This window comes from Physeter macrocephalus, chromosome 21, assembly GCF_002837175.3.
Source record: "Physeter macrocephalus isolate SW-GA chromosome 21, ASM283717v5, whole genome shotgun sequence".
In the NCBI taxonomy this organism is placed as follows: Eukaryota; Metazoa; Chordata; class Mammalia; order Artiodactyla; family Physeteridae; genus Physeter; species Physeter macrocephalus.
Genome location: NC_041234.1, coordinates 2,055,445 through 2,080,477, shown reverse-complemented (window position 1 = coordinate 2,080,477; position 25,033 = coordinate 2,055,445). Strand labels below are relative to the sequence as shown.

At 41.0% G+C, this 25,033-nt stretch overlaps 1 protein-coding gene across 7 annotated transcripts; it reads right to left on the bottom strand.

Annotated features, from left to right (window-relative positions):
- Positions 1-6,930: 6,930 nt before the first annotated feature.
- On the bottom strand, positions 6,931-21,572 carry SCML1 (Scm polycomb group protein like 1). Of its 7 annotated transcripts, none has more exons than XM_024115257.3 (8): positions 21,434-21,572; positions 17,272-17,420; positions 16,203-16,283; positions 15,652-15,726; positions 12,319-12,423; positions 11,411-11,918; positions 9,978-10,129; positions 6,936-8,665 (listed from the first exon to the last, which is right to left on the bottom strand). In XM_024115257.3, the coding sequence occupies exons 2-8, from the start codon at positions 17,299-17,301 to the stop codon at positions 8,519-8,521; spliced, it is 1,098 nt and encodes a 365-aa protein (XP_023971025.1). In that variant the 5' UTR covers positions 17,302-17,420; positions 21,434-21,572; the 3' UTR covers positions 6,936-8,518. The 7 variants fall into 7 exon arrangements, with proteins under 7 accessions (XP_007105932.1, XP_023971025.1, XP_007105927.1 ...); XM_007105865.4 differs by having other exon boundaries at positions 6,938-8,665; positions 15,652-15,729; positions 21,434-21,571; XM_007105868.4 differs by lacking the exon at positions 17,272-17,420 and adding an exon at positions 17,461-17,525 and having other exon boundaries at positions 6,944-8,665; positions 15,652-15,729; positions 21,434-21,569.
- Between the last annotated feature and the right edge of the window lie 3,461 nt (positions 21,573-25,033).

Below are 25,033 nucleotides of genomic sequence, written 5' to 3'. Positions count from 1 at the left end.
GCATCAATAAAAATGATTTTCTTGTAAACTGGGAGAGGTACTGGAAACGGCCGTGTTTTTAAGAAGAAAATTTGCTTTTGTGTTTTTTTCCGACAACCAACACCTAAGTATCTATCATGTAGGAGACAGTATGCTAAATCCTGGGAATACAATAATAAATAAAAGTATCAGCCCTGGAAGTGCTCATAGGAAGGAAACTTAGCATTTCTCAAGTGGCGTCTGGCAGCAAACTCGGGAAACAACAGATTGGGGGGCCCAGACAGGAGAGAGCCGTGAGAGGTAGGATGCCTGGGACCAGGTGATGTCAGGGCTGTGGACAATGAGGAGCTGAGGCCAACGCTGGCAGTCACGCTGTCAGGTGCCCGGATGCATCAGTGAAAGTCCAGGAAGGAAGCTGTGGCTACAACGGTAGGGGTGCTTACTGTTTTTCTTGTTAGCATTTCAGAAGTATCTCATTAACTTCTGAATTTTATGTCCCAGACTATAGCCTGTGCTAACTTTGTTTCCTGTGATTCAGAGTGTTCTATGTAGCTTAGTATGTACTCAATCTTGTGAAAGCTCCAAGGGTTCTTTTTTTTTTAATGGTAACATTTTTATTTATTTTATTTTTATATTTATTTTTGGCTGTGTTGGGTCTTCGTTTCTGTGCGAGGGCTTTCTCTAGTTGCGGCGAGTGGGGGCCACTCTTCATCGCGGTGCGCGGGCCTCTCACTGTCGCGGCCTCTCTTGTTGCGGAGCACAGGCTGCAGATGCCCAGGCTCAGTAGTTGTGGCTCACGGGCCCAGCTGCTCCGCGGCATGTGGGATCTTCCCGGACCAGGGCTCGAACCCGTGTCCCCTGCATTGGCAGGCAGATTCTCAACCACTGCGCCACCAGGGAAGCCCTCCAAGGATTCTTAACAGTGAATTCTTTTTTTGAATCTAATGTCTATCAATAATGCCTTTTTAATTATACCAGTATCTGCCCTTTAATTTTGCTTCCTTATGTCAAAGACTAAAAGATACAATAAAGTCTTTTTTTCTCTACTGCAATTTTATTGAATTATGCATATGGACTGTCTGGTTTTGCTTTCTGCTTTTGATTCTGTGTAATTGGTTAAACACAAGTTCATGATCTGTCGTCCCTGTACTTGAACCTCTTACCAGCATAAGGACTCCTGATGCATTGACTGCTTTTTGCCTGTAATTCTACCTTGCTGGGATCAGTAGTATCATTGTGGCCTATTTTTTGTTTATTTGCAGATGAATTTCTGTCCAGTGTTTTATTTTTTAATGTTTAAAGCAAATGACAAGGTAGGTAAAAGCATATAATTGTTAAGATCCACCCTTGAATCTTTTTTAATATGGGCGTTTAATCTATTTATACATGATATTAAATTAAGTTGGTCTTCTGACACATTATGCTTTTTTCTTAGGTTTCGCTCTTTCTGCCTCCCGCTAAATGGCAATGTGGTATTTTCCTTTTATCTTCCACAGTGATGTAAACATGATATGGCCTGTGTTTTTGTATAATTAAACAATGATTATAAAAGCAATACACTGCAGACAAATCAGAAAGATAAGGAAAATGAAATGAAACATACTCAGAATCCTACCTACCCATAGACGCCCTCTGTAAACATGTTTGTATCTATCTTCCCAAATGTCTTCCCAATATGTAAGCACATCTATATACAAACACACAATAGAATCCTCTAGAGATGTCATGCTTCTCCCGGCTACTTCACCTTTGCTGCATTTTATACACTCATCAATTACCCAAATATTTGTGTTTTCTAATGCTGTCTTCCCAGATAGATAGGAAGCAATCTAAGGTAAGGGGTTTCACCTATTTTGTTTAATATGCCGAGCTGCCCGTCATTTAGTGCCTTTCTGGGTGTACTTTCTCCTAACTCAACTTTTTAAAATACATTAAAAGAAAACCACACAACCATTCCCAGCACGTGCTCCTAGCAGGGCTCTTCCCGGCTCAGCTTCCACCTACAGTGCTGTGCCTGCGACCCACAGGTTCGCCTCCATGGATAGCATCAGTCTTCTCCCGCCTCCTTCCCTATGGTTTTGCTGGGGGGTTTGGAACTGATGTCACCGAAGGAAAAAGCAAGAGGTAGAGCTTGGCTAAGCCACGAATGACCGTACCTCATGGGGATCAGGGTATACTGGCAAAAACGAACCACGGGGGGCTTTTTCCGGTATATGTGAGAGAGTTGCTTATATTTATAAGTGCTCCGAGGCTGATCCAGGGAATGGGGAGGGCTCTAGGGTAGGGAGGACGTGCAGCCCAGGGCCCACCTTTGGAATGCAGGGCGGACAGTTTGCTTCCGCTCCCTCGCAATGTGATGTTTCCCCTGTTTTGTCCAGCAGCTTGGATGGAATTGAACCTTTTCAGACAAAGGGATTTATGTCCTTTTCCCCTTATATCTTAAGGCTCTCCCCTCAGTGCTGATAGCACCCCTAAAGCCAGAGAACGTGGCCCTGACACCAGAGTTGCCTCTAGTATAGCAGTGAGAGTGGGCAAGCTCGTCTGAGGATGTGCTCACTGTGGAGAGCTGCTTTCAGGGTTCAACTTCACCAAGCTAAAACAGGGGAAACATCGGGAGTCCTCAACCTCGGAGGACTTATAAAATATAAGCAAGTCCCAGCACCACACTGTAGAAACAGCCCCAGAAACTTAAACACACCTCATTTATTCAGCCAACTGTGACTACAGTTCCTTATGCAGCTTGAAAAAGCAGCACTTTTCCTCCCATCATCACTGTTCCTAGTCATGATGTTTAATTTTTAATTTCTAATATTATTACAGAAGGGCATGGCATTTTCATGCTTATAGAGGGAGTCTGTACGGTCAGGCCACCCAAGATGGCTGTTCTCTTGCTCTCTGTACATCGCCCTGCTGGGCCAGTGCCTGCTTCATCTAATCTTTAGCAAACATCTCCACCTGATAGCTCATCAAAGGGGAGGTGAGGGGCGTGCCCCTCGGCTGGTTTCCCTGGTAACTGATGAGCCAACCTGATGTCAATTTCCACTATAACTGGGAACCTCCCCCTCTCCTGGGGAGCGAAGCTTGCCGCCATGTCCTGCCCGCCGGCCGCCGCACACGGTGGGGTGTTGCTCCAGGACCCTTCAGACAGGTAGGCTCCCCCGTCCACGGAACCATGATGTCTCCGTCGCCGACTCTGGGCCCTTTCTTTGGTCTTGTAGCTGGGCAAGTACAGGCCTTGTAGGCCTGCGGGGTGCAGCCCAATTGGTAGAGCCAGCGGGGAGACCGAGGAGGCTCCTGTGAGCGCCGAGATGTCAGGAAATGAGGACGCGCAACGGAAAGTTGCAGGGGCGTCACCTAGCATGAGGGGCCTGAAAGTTCCAGGGGTGATCCTGAAAGTTGCAGGGGAAATCCCGGGGTGGCCGTCCGCTAGTATGTGGGGCTCTAGGGTGGCTGGCCTTGATGAATGGGGCTGCCAAGACAGTACCGAGGACTCATAGTCACCCCAAGGCCATGGCGGAGATATTGGCGCCATTACGGTGGGAAAACGAAGTGGCCGCAGCTGTGGGCTGGCAGGTGCTTTTTATACCGAGAAAGGCCACGGAGGCTGAGCTAACAGCTGAGGTGAAGGTTAACTTGAACGCTGATTCTTTCTCCTCTGAAAGTGAGGCATGTGCATGTGAGTGACCGACAACGTGTTATTGCCTATTACTGTTGTTTAAACCGAATTGGCTTTTTGGAAACTGAAAAAAAAAAAAAAAAAAAAAATCCCTGAAAATGTCCACGATGGGACTCTTTTGACATTCTAAAGCTGGTTTTTGCATCTGCCCTTAGAGGAAGTTAGCTCTCTAGAAGGAATTGGTATTTCTCTTCCTGTGCCTTTGCGATGTAAATGATCTACCTGGGCTCTCTGGAACTTTAATCACCTTTTATCTTTTTTTTTAAATTGAAGTAGAGTTGATTTACAGTGCTGTGTTAGTTTCAGGTTTACAGCAAAATGATTCAGGTATACATTTATCTGTTCCTTTCCAGATTCTTTTCCATTAATTTATTGCAAGATATTGAATATAGTTCCCTGTGCTATACAGTAGGACCTTGTTGTTTATCTATTTTATACAGAGTAGCTTGTGTCTGCTAATCCCAAACTCCTAATTTATCCCTCCTCCCCACCTTTCCCCTTTGGGACCCATAAGTTTGTTTTCTATGTCTGTGAGTCTGTTCCTTCATTTGAACCTTTTTTTTGGATTCCACATTGAGTGATATCATACGATATGTCTTTCTGTCTTACTTCACCTAGTACGATGATCTCTAGGTCCACTCATGTTGCTGCAGATGGCATTATTTCATTCAAAAAGAGGCCTTTTAAAATTTTAGCAGGAAAACTGTGAGATCTCTGTCTATATATATAAATGTATGTCTCTGCGTACCTTATAAATATGAAGTGTCTGCCTCCAAATGGCATTGCCAAGATTGGTTTGTGGATGAGCTCTGTTTAATTGGCTTAAAAGCAATTAAACGCTTTTGTAAATTCTCAGAAATAAAAAAAAGACTGGCTTGAATGAATTTCAGGTTCATGTGGCCTGGGAAATATTCAGTACTGAATTGGTATCTGGTATTGAAGCTAGCTTAAGCTTGTTGGTTTGATTAACATAGACATGTCTCTAGAATCATCAGTGTTAAGTATAACACTTCTGTTGTACCCAGGTTTACTAGAGATCAAATAACACCTTACTGTATCTGTTGCAAATACGTCAGCAAGGAAAATAACTTGATATGATGAAACTTTAAGTAAACATAAATAAGAGCTTTTAGGTAAACTCTATGGGAATAATTACATTTTGGAAAGGTCTATCTAAAACAGTCTTTCCAGATTTTGGTAACTTGAAACTAAACCAAGTTAAGAGAATTCATCGACTACCTGCGTCATTTCAAACAGGATAAAATATTGGAACATTAATTGCTGGGCAGATCTAAATTTACCTACCTTTGCATTCTTAGGAGAGGAAGACTAGAGCATAAGTTTTCCAATCAGGAAATGCTGGTATGACAGACAGTTCACAATTACTTGCTTCTTGGTTTTTGCTGGTGAATACATGTATGTCTATATGTACCTTTTATAAATATGAAGTGTCTGCCTCCAAATGGCATTGCCAAGATTGGTTTGTGGATGAGCTCTGTTTAATTGGCTTAAAAGCAATTAAACGCTTTTGTAAATTCTCAGAAATAAAAAAAAGACTGGCTTGAATGAATTTCAGGTTCATGTGGCCTGGGAAATATTCAGTACTGAATTGGTATCTGGTATTGAAGCTAGCTTAAGCTTGTTGGTTTGATTAACATAGACATGTCTCTAGAATCATCAGTGTTAAGTATAACACTTCTGTTGTACCCAGGTTTACTAGAGATCAAATAACACCTTACTGTATCTGTTGCAAATACGTCAGCAAGGAAAATAACTTGATATGATGAAACTTTAAGTAAACATAAATAAGAGCTTTTAGGTAAACTCTATGGGAATAATTACATTTTGGAAAGGTCTATCTAAAACAGTCTTTCCAGATTTTGGTAACTTGAAACTAAACCAAGTTAAGAGAATTCATCGACTACCTGCGTCATTTCAAACAGGATAAAATATTGGAACATTAATTGCTGGGCAGATCTAAATTTACCTACCTTTGCATTCTTAGGAGAGGAAGACTAGAGCATAAGTTTTCCAATCAGGAAATGCTGGTATGACAGACAGTTCACAATTACTTGCTTCTTGGTTTTTGCTGGTGATGAAGGTTTTTAAGGGTTGAGATTATCACTGGTCATAATTTTAGTTATTGTGACCAAGTTTCTTTATGGCTTACATTGTAGTCAGATGTTTAACCGTGCCTTTTTAAGTCTTCTGTCATTTATAGGAACTTGTTGTACTCTGATGCTTTTGCAAAAGCATTTCATCTTCAGTATGATCCATAGGAAGGCCCTTTTGACAAGTACAGGTCTCTGATAAATTTTAGATCATACTGCTGAACTGGGTAATATATTATAAAATCCTAATGGAAAACTTGAGGCTTCATAAAAAGTTAATGGATCAGTTACTGAGTGAACTGGTGAATATGGTTATAATTTTTTATGGTTTTTGTCTGGAATATTACTGGTTTTGGTCTGTGTTTTCCAGATACAGGCAAGTCCTTCCCCTCAAGTTAGTTTTGGGTAGAATGGAAACATTTTTCTCTTCTCTCTGCCTGGTCTCTCCAGACACTGGAGACTCTTGGGTTCTGAGCAGCCTTATCAGGTGAATGGGAAAGACTGTCTCCTGGCATGTGCAGGAATCACGATGCTTTAGGGATTCTCTAGAAGAGAGAAATCCACCGAGGTGCAGGCTAATAGCAGGCCTTTGGCATGGCTTTCCTGGCTTTGAGAGGCCTTTTGGGAATTCAGTCTGAGACTACTTCTGAAGAATTCCACCACAGCCAGTTTGGAGGACCCTATGTGGTCAACTGACCAGACTTATTCTGTAAACAAATTTAGTCTTGATTTGGCTGTGTTTCATGGAGATGAGGGTAATTTTAGAGAGGAAAATTTGTTCCAGTGGATGTTAAATTCTAGTTCTGCTAATTGTCTGCATTAATGCAAGTTATTGTGTTGGCCATACTTTTGCCTTGATATTCAGGATGGAGAGAGAACTCTCTCGTGAAGTTGTCACAGAGTGTAACTATTCATGACATGAATCACTGCTTGCTCTAAGTCTTCAAGCGAGTAAAGTCAAACCTGAGGCTTTGACATTAATGGTTGTGGTTATTAAACTTAATTATTATTATTATTTTTTTTTTTTTGCGGTACGCGGGCCTCTCACTGTTGTGGCCTCTCCCGTTGCGGAGCACAGGCTCCGGACGCACAGGCTCAGCGGCCATGGCTCACGGACGAGCCCAGCCGCTCCGCGGCGTGTGGGACCTTCCCGGACCGGGGCACGAACCCATGTCCCCTGCATCGGCAGGCGGACTCTCAAACACTGCACCACCAGGGAAGCCCTAAACTTTATTATATTTTAATATCTAAAAACTGTAAAACATAGTATTTATACAAACACCTGAGGACTGTTCAAGTGGCACAGCATCTTCACACAAACAATTTGAAAGAAGGACAAGTTTAAATAAGAATCTTGTCTTATAACACAAAAGAAATAACATGGACGAAAAAGCCCTTTAAATCATATACGCCCAGTAAATAGCTGCATTTGCTTATAAAGTACACTTGGTTTTCTAAGAAGAAAACGTACAGTCTTACCCCTGGTGAATGTCTTATTGGCATTTATAACAAATGGCTAATACAATTAGCACCATTTCTCATTGCTTATAACATTACACTAAATATTACACAATATAACGATGTAATAAATAAAACAACAATGAACATGTTCCATGTGAAAGTTCTGATTTTTAAAATAAAGTTTAAAATGACAAATCAGAACTGACTGATGTACCTTCCAAAGTTTAGTAGGATGAATGGCTCAGAAAGGATATTAACTAGAAACACTGCACAAGACAGAACTTCCCTGTATGGAAACCCTGAAGTGTGAGCTGAGAGGTACCAGTGATGTCAAACGATGAGCATATGTTTTACAGAATAAAAAAACTCACTATGTAGAGCTGATCTTTACCTCTGTGGAAGTGTAAAGTGCCATTTTAAATTTAAAAAGAAAAGATTTACTTGTGTGTATACTTCAGATACAAAATAAAATATAAATATGAAACAGTACCCATATGAGGAATAAACAGATAATAAAACACATCTTTAAACAACTTGGACATAGGCATCTTCGTGGAGAGATGTGAACAATGAATGCCTAGTTAAATGTTGAAGCTTAGACAAAATAAGGAAGTTTTAAAATAAAACATATTAATTGAAAAGAATATAGTCAGACTCCATCCAACCCACCCTTGTAGTGTAATATCTCTTGCATAAAATGACTATCTACCTTATAATTTTAAAAAACTGGTAAGAACACTTCATGAAATCTTAAAAGGCTGCTTTTTTCTTCTTTAAACAGGGACAGGTAAAACATACAGCGAAATAATAACAGAAAGGAAAGTGATTTATGTGGCTATTCCCTTTCAGGAAACTGATAGAACACGAACAGAACATTGCAGTAACAGACATAAAATAGTTGAGAAAGAGATGATATCTACAGTTGCATCTTCAAATTCTCTTCTAAAGAAAACTCCTCATGGATTTCCTTAGAGAACCCGTCAATCCCTCCCTGACTACTTTCCCCTTTGGGATTTGGCTGTTTTGGTTTTACATATAAACATTAACCAAAATCAAAGGTGTTTCTCTGTTTCCTGCCTGAAGTGTATCTGTAAACTGTGCAATGAAAATAATGAAAAGATACAAAGAACAAACCACCAGTTTGACTATGCTAGTGCTAACATGTCAAATGGCTTCTAAAGAAGCAGACTGGATTTTGGATACACCGTATTTTAAAAGGAACCTTCTACACAACAAAAACTTCTAAGGGCAGAGAAGAGATGGCATTGGTCTCCCCAGAATTAAGTCCAATCTAATCTACACACTTAAAACCGAAGTATCCGTCTTTTGTAAGCCTTTCAATGTAGTGGCACAGCTTCACAGCTGTCCCCAGCTTCAGCCCCATGTACTTCATCATCATGTCACTCTTGAGCAGGAGAAGAGCCTTCCCATCAATGTCCTACAGAGAGAAGGAAATGAAAATAATTCCTAAAGCCTTCATATTTTATCAGAATGCTTATTCCTTTCTATGTAAGAACATGTAACACCAATTAGAGGGCAGCTCATTCCAGATGTATATTCTCTGAATATGCAACTGCTTGATGGAAACTATTAAAAATCTGATTTGTACAGTGAAGCATCACTTAATCATCTGTAAATTTGCTTCAAATTTTAAGAAAAAGGAAATTTAACCTAATATCTTAAAAATGTCCTAAGCATCAAACTACCTAATTTTAAATATCGTGTGCTGAACGAAATACTGCATAGCTGTGACAAAAAGTAAAAACTATGAATGGTAAAAATGAATTTCAGATGGTCACTAACTTTCTTAGAAGGGCTGGGAACATGAGTATGTCAGCTATAAGTGTGCTATACAGTGCTGTCTTAACAGTGAAAGCGAATCAGTTGTCGGACGCTAATTAGATGCTAAAAACTAATTACGGATTTTCTTACCATATTGAAAAGGGTACATCAGATATGTGGGCACTAATTTTATTCATTAGGAAACACTATAAAAAAAATTACTTGATAGTCACAAGGTATCCTCCAAATGTAAAAAAGAACTGACCAAATGATGCTGCTGAAGCATATTATTTGGTTTTCACAAGTTCTGGTTTAAAAATAAAACTGTACTGAATCATATATCACTTGCTGAAGGGACCTGAAATCCCTCACAGTACTGCCTTTGTCAGGTACCATCTATAAATTTTCTACTAAGTAAAACTAGAAATTAAAGAAATTAACCTTAAAATTTAGCCCATGATGTTACTGTGTAAATGGCATAAGGGTGTCAGCATCCCAAATCATCAGTAACCATATAAGGTCAACAGAACTGAGCCAAATGGAATCAGTTGCTGGATTCATCAGGCATCATAACAAGGAAGACACCCTGTCACAGCTGTGGTCACCCCTCCTACTCACGGTCCTGGGGCCCAGCAGGGAGCAGGTGGGGAGGAGGAGCCTTGTAACTGTTGTTAGAAAGGAGAAGACACCTGAGAGTGGCCATGCCGAATCATCTTCTCTTGAGAACTTGAAGACTTGTAGTATTTTAGGTACTCGGGTACCCATTTAAAGCACAGATCCAGCCTCCACCCTTTAAGGCTCTAACTTTGGGCAAAGTAAACTTTCTCACACATGGAAAAATCAGTTGATAGGGTTCCCCCCCCGCCGCCCCCCGCACCATCCACACTAATCAGTATCCAACTGAAGGGCCTGCACAGAGGTCATTCAAAGTCATTACGGCAGGAAAACCAGATCAAAAGATACATTACATGTTGCCTGAAGAGGCGGGGGAGGACGCTTGACATCTGAGGATCTACGTGTTCCAGAAACAGGATCACTTCATCCACAGACCAGGTTGAAGGGTCATCAGGGAAGGTGCGTGTGAAGTCACCCGGGTCATTTCTAACTGGTGAAGTTGGAGCTTCAATGGGGGGAAAAAAGACAAATCAAACTTGACCTGATCATTATCCTGAAAGAAGAGATGTTAGGTAGGGAGGAACTGTCTCATTCCTAGAACCTTGTGTTAAGTACCCCGGCATGGACCCAGGACTCCAAGGTAAAATCCAGGGAAAGCCTAGATAAAGATGACCTGAGGATGGCTACTCAAGAATGTCCCACCTGACCTCCCCCAGACAACAAAAGCAGCTTCGGAAGACACCCTAAAGCTTCAAAGATCATAAAACAGACTGAGCAATCTGGGGCCTCTTGGGCCACAGGCAAAATACAGCAAAAGATCTGTTACTTGGGTTAAATTAGGTTAATCTAAGATAACCTATTGCTCTTACTTTGAGAGAAATTCTTTGAAATACTTGATCTCTGTCCTCTTGGTCTCTCCAGATGAGGTTTATTTTACTAGCTAATTGCAATGCAAATCCCCAGAATTTAGTTTTAGAATTGCTTAAATTTATTCACTTTAACCAGTGAATTTCAATAACCTCCATTATCTTTGAGAACCAAATCAGTTCTTTACTGAATTTCTTCCATGGCTTTAAAATTCATGTCTCTCAAGGCTTAAATGTGTATCTGAATTTTGAAAACAACAAGACTTCTGCTCAGCTAGGTCAGAAGTAACTTTAACATTACACTGAATGCCTCTTTCAAGTTTCACTGCATAGTAATAGATATTTTGGTTTAAGGTTTATGTTTCAAAAAGAAATACGTGAGGCATGCAAAAATGTAGGTGCTCATACCTCAAAGCGTTTTAGGTGTGCTGTTCACTACGTTGTACTGAAATTTCTTCGTGTCCAGACAGGTATTCATTTACTCGGCCAGAGTGCTCGACTCCCTAAAGTTAACATGTGGTAACGGAAGCGGCTTTTTGTAATTTGCCGGACCGTCAACACAAATTTGACCTTTGTTCCTGTGAATTAGCCTAAAGTGTACCTTTTCTCTCCTGTCATCTGGGCTCTGGCCATTTTAGGAGCATTTTAATTATTTACACAGGGCAAGGGTAAAGAAAAACAGAAGATAAAAAAACTCACAATGGGATCATTATGAGTATTAGTGGAGAAGAGGCGTGTCAGCTGACTGGCACAGTGCAGGCACATCATAGACACTCAAGAAGTCTTAGTCATCGTTCTGAGTGCTGCCCCAAACTAGCCCTCAAGATGGGAAACAAACAGCTTCCACAAGCTTGCATCAAGGGTGTTGAGGAATATAGGGTAAATAATGCTACTTGTAACATGTGTCAGTTCATACTCACAGTAGCTGGTCGGGTTGTAGAGAGGTGAGCCAGCATGGCTGAATCTACTATTTTCCAGTGAAGCTGGGTAGACCATCATGTCAGGGTTATGTGCTGGACTGCGTTCGCCCTGGGTCAGCATGGTTGCAGGTTCGGCTGCGGCGGACGGGGTGGCTAAGCAATGACTGCAGGTGCTGTGGGCCGCTGGACTGTGGAAGCAAGGCATGGAGGAGGAGCCCTGCATGGGGCACTTGGGCCCGTAGTACTGCTGGTAGGAATGCGTGAAGACGGAGGGGAGCTTCGGGCTCTGGCTGAGGCCTGGCTCCTGCTTGGGAGACGCCCTGGACTGAAAAGATGTTCCTACAGGGTCGCTCTGGGAATCATTTTCCGGCCTTCGTACTGGCACAGTAGGGCTGTAACTTTCAGGGTAAGAGAATGGAGAGGAAGGCTCCTTCTTCCTCATTTTCTGGTATCTGATCTTTCTAGAAAGCAGGTAACTATAATTTTTATATGCATATCCAAGTGGCTTCTGAAATGACACAAACCCAGCATAAACCAACTGTGAGTGAGTGAAAGAAAAAGGAAATAAATAGTAAATACAGTCATAATTACTTTCCATGGACAACTGCTTTATATTATTAAAGATAAATGCTCTATTTTGATTACATGATTTCTACTCCTCTTCAACCCTACATTTTAATTGCACTTTATATATTATGGTTACAAACATAAAAATACCCGTTGTCATACATTTCTCAAACCTAAACTTCAGCATTTTTCCAGCAGGGGTTTAGTCTCCCATCTGCTGCTACAGCAAGTATACATCAGCCTTGCTCATCTCACAGTTATTAGTTCTCTCTCACTTCTGACTGGCATCTTTAGAAACCAGAGGTTTATTATAGTTGTGAAAATATTTTTATAACACTTACACGATTTTGCCACAATGACTTCACACAGAAACGGTGGATTTTTGTAACCTTTCCATGAATAACATCAAACTTCTTATCCAGGTTTTGAATAGCATCATAGATGACCTATTACAATACAGACTATTAGTAGTTTCTACTTCAAAAGGAAAGGAACATAAAAAATACCATTAAGCCAAAGTCAAAGTTTGAAAGTTTTCAAGCCGTCAGAAATCTCGTTTCCCACTTGATGCCTGGCTGTTGGTGACCCAGAGCCGAGCTGGCTGAGATAAGGCGCCCCAAACCTCCCACTCAACTACTCCATGTCACACAGGCATTTTAAGAAGCTTGAATACTGGGAAGTAAATGTACCACAATTCCTATAAGCCATCACGTTTATGATGGAGTCATTTTACATCAAGGAAGGTGCTATTTTAGGAAAGAAATTTTCAAATCTGCTAAAAGGCCAAAGAGCCTCTTTCCATATAATGATGGTATAAACTAATAGGCAGTGAGGGGTCCACTCTGGGAAGAACAGTGAGCCAAATACAACGGATGTGACCTTTGGCTTCACAGTATTTTAAAGTCATGCAATTAACAATTAACCTTACAAAACCTTTGAGTACGCGGCCCCCGTATGCCAATCAAGTACGTGACTGATAAAATCGGAGAACTCTTGAAATACACAGAAATTTCATTCGGGCGAAAATACACTTAAAAGGCCAGAAGCATTACTTCATTCATTCAAATAAACATTTATTGAAGGCCTACCACCTGTGAGAACTACTTTGCTAGATGCTGGGAATGTGGACATTAAAAAGAAAAAAGAAAGAAAAAGGAAAAAAAAAACAGCTCCTAGCCTAAGGAACTCCCATTTTAGCTGGAGAGAGACGGTCAACAGAGAAAGTGATCAGCAGCCTGGAGCAGTGGGTTTCAGTGCGCTCCGTGGACCAGCAGCATCAACACCATCTACTAGCTTGCTGGAAATGAAAAATCTCCCACCTCAGATCTACTGAACTGGGAACTCTGAGATCGAGGGCAGTGATCTGTGTTTTCACAAGCCCTCTAGGTGATTCTGATGCACGATGAAGCGCGAGACCCACTGGCTCTCAGCCCTGAATAACTAGCACAGGCTCTGGGGGAACCCAAGTAACTTGGGTTCAAGTTACTTAACTTCTCTGTTGTTCAATTTCCTTATAGATAGAATCGGGATGAAAACCTCTCTCAGTTCTGTTGAGGACAAAACAACGTGCTACAGTATTAATATCAACATAATAATAATAGCACATGATGACTGGTCTGAGAGGGCTCAATCATCTATTAGTATTATTGTTGCCACGATACAGATAAGAACAAGAGGCTAAGCGTGCACAGAAGAGCAAGCCCTAAGCCAGGCCGGCAGTCGTGGCGGGATTTGCGAAGGAGGCATCTGCGTTGAGAATGAAAAGACGAGAAGGTGTTCACTAGGTAGAGATGTACAGAGGAGCATACAGGGCGGAAGGAACAGTATATTCTAAAATACCCAACGAATTAGGAGTATGGGATTAACTGATACCAACTACTATACACAAAACAGATAAACAAGGATTTACTGTAGAGCACAGGGAATTATGCCCCAAATCTTATAATAACCTATAATGGAATATAATCAGCAAAAACCCCGAATTACTACGCTCTACACCTGGAACTAACACAATATTATAAATCAGCTATACTTCAATAAAAAAAATTTAAAACACTCAAACAGAAAACAGGAAGTCAAATGTTTAGAAAGTGAACATAAATGACGATCAAAGAGCTGGGTTATGATGGGAAGGAGAGAGAGAGAGAGAGGATGACAGCTCTAGAGGGATGGGAGGCAAAAAGAAGTGGTTTTTTAAACCTGTGGGAGAATGACTATGCTGAGAGTGATGGAGACAGAGGCCGAAGACACAAGAGACAGGGGGATGAAGGGAGGCGTCTGAGCACAGGGAAAGAGGGTCAGATGCAGAAACCAGCAGAGGTGTTAGCCTTACAGAGGAAACACTTTTCCCACTCCAGTGGTCAGGAAGGAGGTCGTCAGAGATGGATCCAGGCAAGTGTGAGGGCTGTGGGGAGAGGAATCAGGACTTGCAGGGGATTTCTGCTCCACGCCCTCCGTTTTCGCCACGAAATAAGAGAACAGGATTGGGATTGTCTGAGGATCACCAGTCCCCAGTGGAGGTCCTCCCCTCTGCTTCCCAGCCTGGACAGGGCTGGGGTTTTACTAAATGGGGTGCTGGGCGAGGATTAAAAAAGAACAGATGGAAGTGCTGCACCGTGCGGTCTAGACTGGTAAGGTGGACAGGGCTGGGGTTTTACTAAATGGGGTGCTGGGCGAGGATTAAAAAAGAACAGATGGAAGTGCTGCACCGTGTGGTCTAGACTGGTAAGGGAAGGCGCTGAAGAAAGGAGGGAGCTAGCACATTAGGGGAAATGGAGAGCATCCCTTAGCTGTGACTTTGGAACCTGGGCATGTCTTAGCAGAAGGCCCTGGCAGAGCAGTGTCAACCCAGTTCATCGTGGATGCTGATGTAAAGCAAGCAGGGGAGAGCACTGCTCAAAAATCAGAACTCCCTACGTCGTCCCTGCATTCCCACTCTCTGTACATCCTTCCCGGGAAGACAAGACATGTTCCCTTTAAGTATTCCACTGCTGTTCTCAATAATGATAAAGACTCCCATAAACATTTTTTACTTTTCAAAGTATGTTCATTGTATTCAAGAAACTTTTTTATATGTTAAGAAACATGTATTTGTTTATAAATGTTCATTGCTTCTAGGGTATGCCACTCACAAAATCCTTGATAATTACATACTTCTATCAATCTCCACCAACATGTCAATTTGGTGACAAATTGTGTTTGTCAAATCACAATTCGTTTGTCAAATCACAAATCAACAAAATCCCCTCAAAACTATGTAAGATAAACTCTTTAAAAAATGGTGGGCTGCCATTTTGTTTCAATTGAGATATCTTGACATGCATTTAGGCACATACTAAGTTTTATCCAAATCAGCCAACTTCCTTTAAAGATTTTGTAGGGGAAATTAATTCAGTATTGAGCAATTTAGATGAAGGAGACATAACTATTATACATTTGATCAGTTAAGGGCTTTTACAAAAGGCTATGAAAACCTCCATATTGCTATTTCAAAACTTTCACCTGAAGATGCTATTCTAACTAGAAATTGTTAAAAAAAATCATCACAATGAGAGCGATAATCATAAGCAATTTGATACAGCAAAATTTCAATTGTACACCTCTTTATATGATATAAAGAGAATTTAAGCTTAATATTTTAGAAAACTACATTTGAGAGACAGAACTTTTTGTACCTGGCAGTGAGTAAGGACATCCAGAACTGTTTTTTGTTGCTCTTCGTTGTAGGATGTGTTAGACATGACACTTGCCTGCTGATATTTTAAAAATTGAGTAGTTAATACTTTACTTCTATGAAAGTCAAACTGAACAGTAAGTGGGAAAAAAACACTATTTAACTTGCTTTTATTTTTCACCAACTTTTCAAAGAGTTTCAGAAATAATCTAAAGCAGAGACAAAATAAAAAACCTCATGTTAATATGAGAATGAAAATGACCACTGCTAATTAAGAAAGGGACTAAGGAGAGAATTTATTATATGAGAAGGACGGGGGTTTAGAGTTTTGAACTGAAAAAATGAGTAAAAACTGCTCTGAATCTTCTACTCTACCAGGAAAAGAGGGAAGTGAAATGGTTAATTGCTCACTGTCTAATGAAGCAGACAAATTCAGGAGAGACTAATATTTTCTTGAGTGTGAGTTTAGTGGAAATCTAGTTTATGAAGAATTTCTCCTTTAAAATGGTTAAGTGTTAATATATTTGGCAAATGGCAATTAACATTACTTACATTATTGAAATATGCAGTATTTGGTTCATATGCATAAAGAACAGTGTTATCATCATCATAAGCAGGGATTCGTGTTCTTATCTAAGGAAAATTTATTAATAAATTAAAAGGAAAGATGTAGAACTTAAGGAAAAACTGAGGACTTCAATTTCACTTTCAAGAAGCTCTAAAAGCCAATTTGTGATATCAAGGGACCTTTGTAAATACTATGACTACAGGAAAAGATGTCCTTGCAAAACTGTTTTCTCATTAACTTAACCACACTTAAGACATAGTTTTCCTCTTGTGTACCTTGGGGTAGAAAGACTATTCTTCTAGTGATTTGGCACCAGAACTGCTGTAAAAGCAAGTATTTCTAACTACAAAGAATCCTGTTCATGGCTTTTGATTTTTAAATAGACCAACAGTACCACTCTGTGGACAAAATAGGAAACACTTAAGCACCTATCTTTTTTTTTTTTTTTTTCCCTGCACTTGTAGGCTTGTGGGATCTTAGTTCCTCCACCAGGGATAGAATCTTGCAGTGTGAAGCACTGAACCACCAGGGAATTCCCCACACCTATGTTTCTTGATAAATTAATATCTAAATCACCTAAAACATATTGGGGGGAATAAAACAGGGCACAAATAAGTAAATAGACATTAAAAAGCCATTACATTTTATTTAATAACTTTACTCTAAGAATGGATTATGAACTATTGGAATAATTTTAAACATACATAGAAGTATGTATGTCTGTTTCAAAAGACAAAATAATGTAGAATTGGGCTATATATTAATACTTATAAAAATATACCATGTTACCTTTGTATAGGGCCTTATGCTTTGCAAAGTGCTTTCACATAATTACGTGAAAAGAGTCAGAAAAAAAAAACGACTCTTGGTAGGTAGTTAAAATTTAAAAACTTGCACACAAATGTTCATAGCAGCTTTATACATCACTGTCCAAAACTCATGAACTGTATATTTACGTCTCTGCATTTCACTGTACAAAATTAAATTCAATTTAGAAAAAAAATAGAACACAACGAAAAGAACAAAGACAGATATTCAATTTGAAATACAAACCACATCGATTTCACTGGAGCAGCTAGACATCTTTTTTGTGCAACCAGAGCAACTCCGCGTTCTCTGAGTTGGGCCTAATTATTTTTAAACTTGCTGGAGGGTTATTTGCAAAACTGCTTGGACACTTAGGACTGGTAAATCTTCAACTCCTGAAAAGCAACGCATAAAAAAGTTACTTCACCCACTTACCTCCTTAATAAACTTAATGTGGATATGTTCTCAGAATACCAACTCAAGTTGAATTGGAGTCCTGGCTGAAATTGAGAGAGCGACAAAATGAGAATTCTTCCATTAGTGATTTAGAATAAACCTTTAAAAACTGAAGGGCTTTATTGCCCACACGTAGGAATAAGAATCCAGATCAAACACAGCTCCAAATTGTGAAGCGGATGCTCCACAACCTAAAGGCTACAGAGTAAGTGCTGGAGACAAATGAACAACAGAGCATGAGTCCTAACTGCTTTTGTTAAGGAGCTCAGAGTCTTTTTACTCAGGGAGGCTGCGGGCCTCCAAATGTCAGTCAGGAGTCTCTTCTGGCTTGGGCCGCCCACCACGGTGTGGCCTGGAAAGACCCCTAAAGACATCGCCTCCTCCCCTACCTGGTGAAAACTGGGTGAGATTACGTCCAAGGTCATTTCAGCGCTAAGATTATGACTGCTTCCGTAGTTAAATGTTATATTAAACCTAAAGGACTGTACGTGAAAAATAAGCCAAAAACTCTTCTAGAATTATGTAGGCTCGGTTATGGTTCTGAGTCATTCATCTCTGCCACCAGGAAGACACTGAGTGCAATGCTGTCATATCATGTCTTGTAGTAGATCTGAACGCTGGCATCACAGTACTGGGAGGGGCGTTCATGAGAGAGCTAGGTTCCCTTTATCCATCCTGAGCCAGGGCAGGAATGAGGCGGAATGAAGGGAAAAGTAACTCTCAAGTTAGACAAATGCAGTCTAATAATGTGGAACAAATTCAAGTTATTAAACACCTCCAATTTGAGCTGTAACTTGAACCAAATTTTACTTTTTTAGACTATGTTTATTTTTTTCTGATTATACAACTAATACAAGTTATGAATACTTAAACTGGTGTTTTCATACGAAGGAAGACTACACAACTCTGAGAATAAACCAACTATTGCTACACACAACGAGGAGGACACATCTCAGGAATCTCAAACCTACAACCTTGAGTAAAAGCCAGACCCAGAAAAGAATGCAGTGTATGAGCTCAAAAAGAGGCAAAAGTAAAAGAAGTCTTTCTAAATTAATACCTTTAGATACACCGCAGTCACTTCAACAACTTCTTCGTTTCCTATCTTGCAAATAGGCCATGATTTATTTAACTCGTCCCAAGTCATGGATATTCAAAAGTGACTCCTCAAGTCTCGCTCTTACAAAGAACACTGCAGAGCAGGCTCCCACCTCTACTTGAACTCACAGAAAGAGAATAGTGAGGTAAAGTTTCCCAACTCTAGGGACCATTTCTTATACTCTGACTGTATTTCTAACAACTTTGTTTTAGAGATTTAAATACATAATTTTTCTTTAAATTTGAACTATACCACAAAGTATAGATAATAGCATCTAACAGATTTTACTGCTTATTCTGTGCCAGGCAATGTTCTAAGCACGTGATGTATGTTAATTCATTTAGCATTCCTGACAACCCTACAGGGCAGGCTCTCTTATCATCCCCATTTTCCTTAAGAGAAAACTGAGGCAAAGAGACGTTAAGTAACTTACCCAGGTCTCACAGTAAGTAGTGCAGTACGACTCCAGAGTCTATGCGCTTTACTTCTTCATTATTAAAATCACCTGGAATCCCTTTTCGACCGAGAACAAAATAAAATCCAAAACTCCTACCATGGCCTACAAGGTCTTTACAGTCAGGTGCCTCCACACTGCTCAGAGGTCACCTCTTATCACTTGTCCCTTTGCTCTAAGCCTAAGATACTTACTAGCTGGCCTCTTATAAACAAAGTTTGCCAACCATTGTTAGAGACTGACAGACAGTTCCCTAATGGCTTAATTACAGTGCTGCTAAAACTCGGCTGTAGACACAGAGGCAGCATACATGGAGTCTCCCAGCAGACGCCCACCTGGTACTTCTCTCTCTCTCCAGAACACTGACAAATCAATGCGACCTTGCACTCTCTGAACCTCTGCGCCTGCCATGTCCTCTGCCCTCAATACCCTGCACCCCACAAGACCGCTGTGCGTAGGAGAAGCAACTCAAAACTTCAAGGCTTCATTCAACTTCCATCTCCACAAAGCAAAGGTGCTAAGTCACCCCATCTGGAAGTGACACTGCTCTTCCAGAGGTACCAGAACACTCACACTTTAATGCTTTTAAAACAATTGTCACATGTTGGCTAGTTACAGGAGAGGCAACATCAAATAGCATTAAGACCTTAGGGTTTGGGTCCCAGCTCCTGCACTTACTAGCTCTGTAAATCTGTAAAATGGGGATAATAGTACAAACCTTATAGAGTTATGAGGATTATGTGAATTAATATATGTCAAGTGCTTAGAACAATGACTGGCATAGCAAAGGCACGCACTCTTGGCTACTACTATTTTATTATTTGGGTAGTCCCCACATCCTCCCAATGAATCTGTTTGTCATGGAGCACATGGACTGCAAATTCTCAGCATCATAACATGTAATTATCACTCACATTGCACCCTTCGCTGCAGATATAGCAACCGTTTCCCTTAAATAAATTTTAAGTAGCAAGGCATTGTGCAAAGAACTGGGCTTTAAGAAATACCTGAATCTGAATCTCAATAGCAAAATTTGCTATTTTGCTTTAGGCAGGGATTTAACCCCTCTGTGTCTCTATTTCTTAACCTGGAAAGTTGGAATAATAAGCTACTTCACAGGGCTGTGTTAAGACCAAATGACAGTTAAGCACTCAGCATCATGTCTAGTTCCCAGCAGGCAAAGCGTAAGTTTTAGTTCCCCTTCACTTCTTCCCGCAAGGTAAGCAAAGTTTCTGCAACATTTTCTTAGAGCCCAACTATGACTAGATTATGCGAAATTAATATAATTCGTTGTATTCAAAATCCTGCAAAAGAAGTTTACTTAGGGTGAAGCTCATTTTACATTTCACCACAGGAAGTCTAGACTCTTGAAAACCTAAGAACAGGAAACCATCTGGTTTTTAAAAAGACACATTTTAGACATTAAAGACATTTTTCAAAAGTCACTTGAGGATTCTGCTCCCAGGGTGTAAGGCATTCACTTGCCATCAACTTATCACGACGATGAGGGATGAAAACAGCGTTTCACCCAAAAACCACTGCAAGGAATACTCGGCAACCCAGGGCAGATTGCAATAGCCAGACCCCTCCACATTTTTTTTTTTTTAAACAAGACCGTGTCAATACACTGATCACGTTCTAAAAATCCTGTCAGGACTCTCAAAAGCAGCCCTTCTGCTGGCCGTATCCAACTTCAGCGGCTACAAAGTCGGCCAGACGGGGTGGGGGATAATGCCGTCCAAACTATCCCCATTACCTATCAGGGAATCGAGCCCATGCCCTGCTTTATAAAACACCGTGCAGAAAAGTTGCTCATTAAATCACGATTTGTAAACATTAGGCCAGTTAAAACTCTAGAGCAGTCCGACTTCAGGGAGAGCCAGGTAAAGGGGGGGAAGCGATCCCCAAGAGACGAAGATATCAAACTACCGGGCTCAATCCACATCTTTACTTTGTTTAGCCTCGCGTACGTATTTACAACAGTTAGGCTGCACTGTCTTCGATCAATCACGGTTACCATCAAAGCCTCAGAATCAACGTTTGCATCTCAAAAAATGTTACAACGGACCAACTCCCTAGTTAATAGATTTTTCCAAACTCAAAATTCTAACAAGTCTGAGAGCCTTGGTCGTTCGTCGCCCCCTCACCCAGCAAGGAAGAGAAAGGATGAAAAAGAATCAGCTCTTAGAAAGTCGGCACAAAGTACTCAGTAAGCGGCCACATCTCAAGCGCCTACGCGCTGGCATCCCGGGAGAGGCGGTGGGAATCACCTCGAATCATCCCAAACCGCAGCGCGGCTGAAATTCCCGAGTAGACTCGGTCTTTCCGAAAAGGCAAACCCCCCTCCCCCGCCACCCCGCTCCAGAGCCCCACAGCCGTGAAGTAAAATCGCTCCTCACCTGCTTCAGGCGCACACCTCAGACAAAGTTCAAAGGGAAGAAAAAGTCCCACTTGATAGACCTTTGCAGGCGCCAGAGCCCGCCAAATCGGCCTCCGGAGGGCGCGGGAAGCAAGCAGCAATGGCGCCTCTTCCCGGCGGCGACCGATGTAACGACTATCACCACTCGACGCCTGTAACGTTCCTCGCGCCGGAAATAGGGCCCGCCCACGTGACGCGCCGGCCCGAAACTCCACGGAAGCTGAGGCGGAACACTCGTACCGGTGAGCACCCGAGTACTTAGATTCCCACGCGCGCAGCCGGCCGTTGACCAATCAGCGGCCGCTACAAGGCACGCCTGGGCCGTCAGCCGACCAATCCAGCGGACCTCTGAGCCGTCGCAGGGGAGCGGGCGTTGCTAGAGCTGCTGCTAAGGGGAGAGGCTTTGGTTACCTCAGCGCGGCCGCGGTTCCGGTCTCCGAGCCCCTGCAGCTCGGCGTTCGTTCGCGGGGGCTGGTGGGATCGGAAACCTGTGCTAGACTGAAAACACGAGCCTCTCAGGCTGAGAGCAGTTTAGTGCGGCTGCGCAGGAGCGCCGGCGCGCGCGACTCTTACTGTGGCGTAGCGGGTTTCAGGAGGCGGCTCCCGGGGGTGAGGCGTTTAGGTGCGTGGCTTCCCCGCTCTCGTTGGTTAGTTCTTTGGAGCCTTTTTTTTTTTTTTTTTTTTTAATGTAATTCCCCCCCTTTCCCTCCTCCCTCTCCGTTCCTCTGTGACGCACCACAGACGTCGACATTAACTCAATCCTAGGCGTGCACGTCAGTGCTGGAATTCGAAGGGGGAGGGAGCGGGGCTTTAGCAATTGTGGTTTGGTACATACCGGGAAAAGTTATTTTAAAAAGTTGTTATCTCTCCACAGGGTGAGGTAACACAGACCTTGGAGCCAGATTTGCTGGGTTTGTACCCCAGCCCCAACAGTTAAGCGCTCTATGGCTTTGGGCAACTCAGGTAAATGGCTCTGTGCTTCAGTTTCCCCATCCGTAAAGTGGGCACAACGTAGGGGGGAGGTGCTTCATGAGTTAGAGTAGGCAAAGCACTTAGAACAGTATCTGGCACATAAATTTGCGTAATAAAGGGTACATGACATTACTTAGTGGCACATCGAGGTTGCTCATCTCAGGAAGGAGGCACAGTCTGAGTAATTATCAGAAGCAAAGCAGGTAACTTTAAAGTAAAGCCATAAATATTTTCCTGGCCTGGAGAGGTACAGGAAACTATATTGGACTTTGGAAATGTATTCTTTCTTCTCTCAAATACAAAGCAAGATTGGAGCCGGTTACAGAGACAGTATTCATTATTATCATTATTATTTTGCTCATACTTTTGCCATAGTTCCCCTCCCATATGTCCAGTCCCCTGTAAAACACTTGCCACTTGCCGTTTGTGAAACCCCAGGAGTGCAATTACATAGCAGTGAAGAGAGCAGCCAGTTGTTTAATTGCAGTCACGTTTATTTGCAGTTTCTATACACACTTTCTAGGTAATCAAACTTTTCTGGTACATTTTTTTTGAGAGGGGTTCACAATGAAACTGTCACCATTTTTACTAAAAATAAATACAAGACTTGAAGTGTTGCACAGCTCTAAAATATACAAAGGCTTGAATTGAATGTAAACGTTGAAAACATCTTATAAAAGAAACCGTTTTTGCAACGATTTAAAAAGTTCATATTTACAAATATTACAAAAATACAAAATGGAGGCAAGTCCATAAACCATTGTCTTTCGGCCGGCATGAACTGGTTCTAGTACCAAAAGAGTTACACTGTAACCTTCCTCATAGTTGTAAATCTTTGTCATGATCTAGTTCTTTCAGTCTGCCACCACTGCAGCAAATGTACTCACTGAACTTTGGCAAGAGCAAACTTGTGTTTTGTTTGCTGCAACTAGTCCATGTCCTCTACTTAGCCAAAAAAAATCAAAAAATCAGGAAAAAAAATTTCCCCCACACAACATAGACATGTTATATAAACACAAAAGAAGAAAAAATTAGCATCAGTGCAAACAACAGAAGAAAAGTTTGGGTTGGTGTTCCTCACAATACCTAATGTGTGTACCCTGCTTTAAGACGGCAGTGATGTTGAAGACAGCCTTCTAAATCTTGGTCTTATGTGCTATGTGATAAAGCCATGTAAGATTACTAAGGAATTTCTTGCCTGTTTTTTTTTAAAAACTCAGTTTGTTACTCAATACTCTTTTGCACAGTGAATTTTAAATCTATCTTTATCTGGGTTTTTTTTTTAAATCTATGAAATATAAAATAGAGAAACTCTGCTATAGATTTTTAGAGTAAACAAAATAAGTAAAACTATATTCTCAGGGTTAGTTCTGTGATCATTACATATAGACGGTATCTTATTGCCTCACAATTCAAGTCAATATGTATTTTAAAATATATATAGTACCATTACTTAAATTAATGTCAATAATAAGGTGACATATTTGTTAAAGCCAATTTGTGCGTTTTCTGTTCAAGATTTAGAATCACTTTTAAAGCCTACATACCTTTCTTTACGCTTAAAAAACCCCTAACTACACAAAAGCCGTACTGCAAACGAGCTGCTTTTATGAAAATTACAAAAGATCACCTATTGTGACTGGAAATGACTCTTTTTTATTGCATTTGTCTAAAAACCTTACTTTTAAAAGTTTGCCAAGTGTACTTTTCAGAGTATGAGAAAACGTTATTCATGTTCCCATGTGGTGTCAAACCATGCTGGTTTTCTTAACTAATGGGTTCCAGTGAGAAATGATGGTCCATTTTTTTTCAAATCCCCAAACATTTTTCTTTTAGTAAAAAGTATAACACTTCGTAAATGTTCAAATGTACGTTTTACCAGGTAGCTTATCTATCCCTGCACAAGCTCACACACACACACACACACACACACACACATTCCCTCCTCCACCCCGCCACCCCCAGCACCCATTTTACATACAAGGATGACAAGAAATTAAGAAACACAATTTGATAGTGAAAACAAATAGAATAAACCAGACATTTTTTTTTCTTTCCAAAGAAACAGACAAAAACCCAACAGCAATCAGATTCTGTAATTCTCACTCTGTAACATCTTAAAAAGTGTTTCTATTGAAAGATAGCATCTTCTTAGACCAGGCTTTCTCCTTCATATTGCATGAATTAAACCAAAACCACAAACCCCCTTTCACACATCCTACTTTCCCAAATACCACTTGCATAAGCTTAAAGCCAGCTGCTTATCAATTTCTTGGTAACTCTGGTATGTTCTATCACTCTAATCACATTCTATTCTTTTATAGGCCGTATTCCTTCTTAGTTCTCTACTTTCTACCTTCTTCCATTCAAAACATTCCAAGTACATAGCTGCTTATATTTCCGACATATCATTTCAAACATTAGTATCAGTTCATGTCAAAATCACAGGTGTAAAACCCATTTGCAGATTTCAACTTGTAACTACATTTTTTTTCCGTTTTAAGACAAGAAAATTCAAGTAATTTCAAGTAATTCAGCTTGTTTCCCTGCCTTCATTTTATCAGAGCACTTGCCCTGACATTTCCTTTCCCACCCACCACCCTCCCCA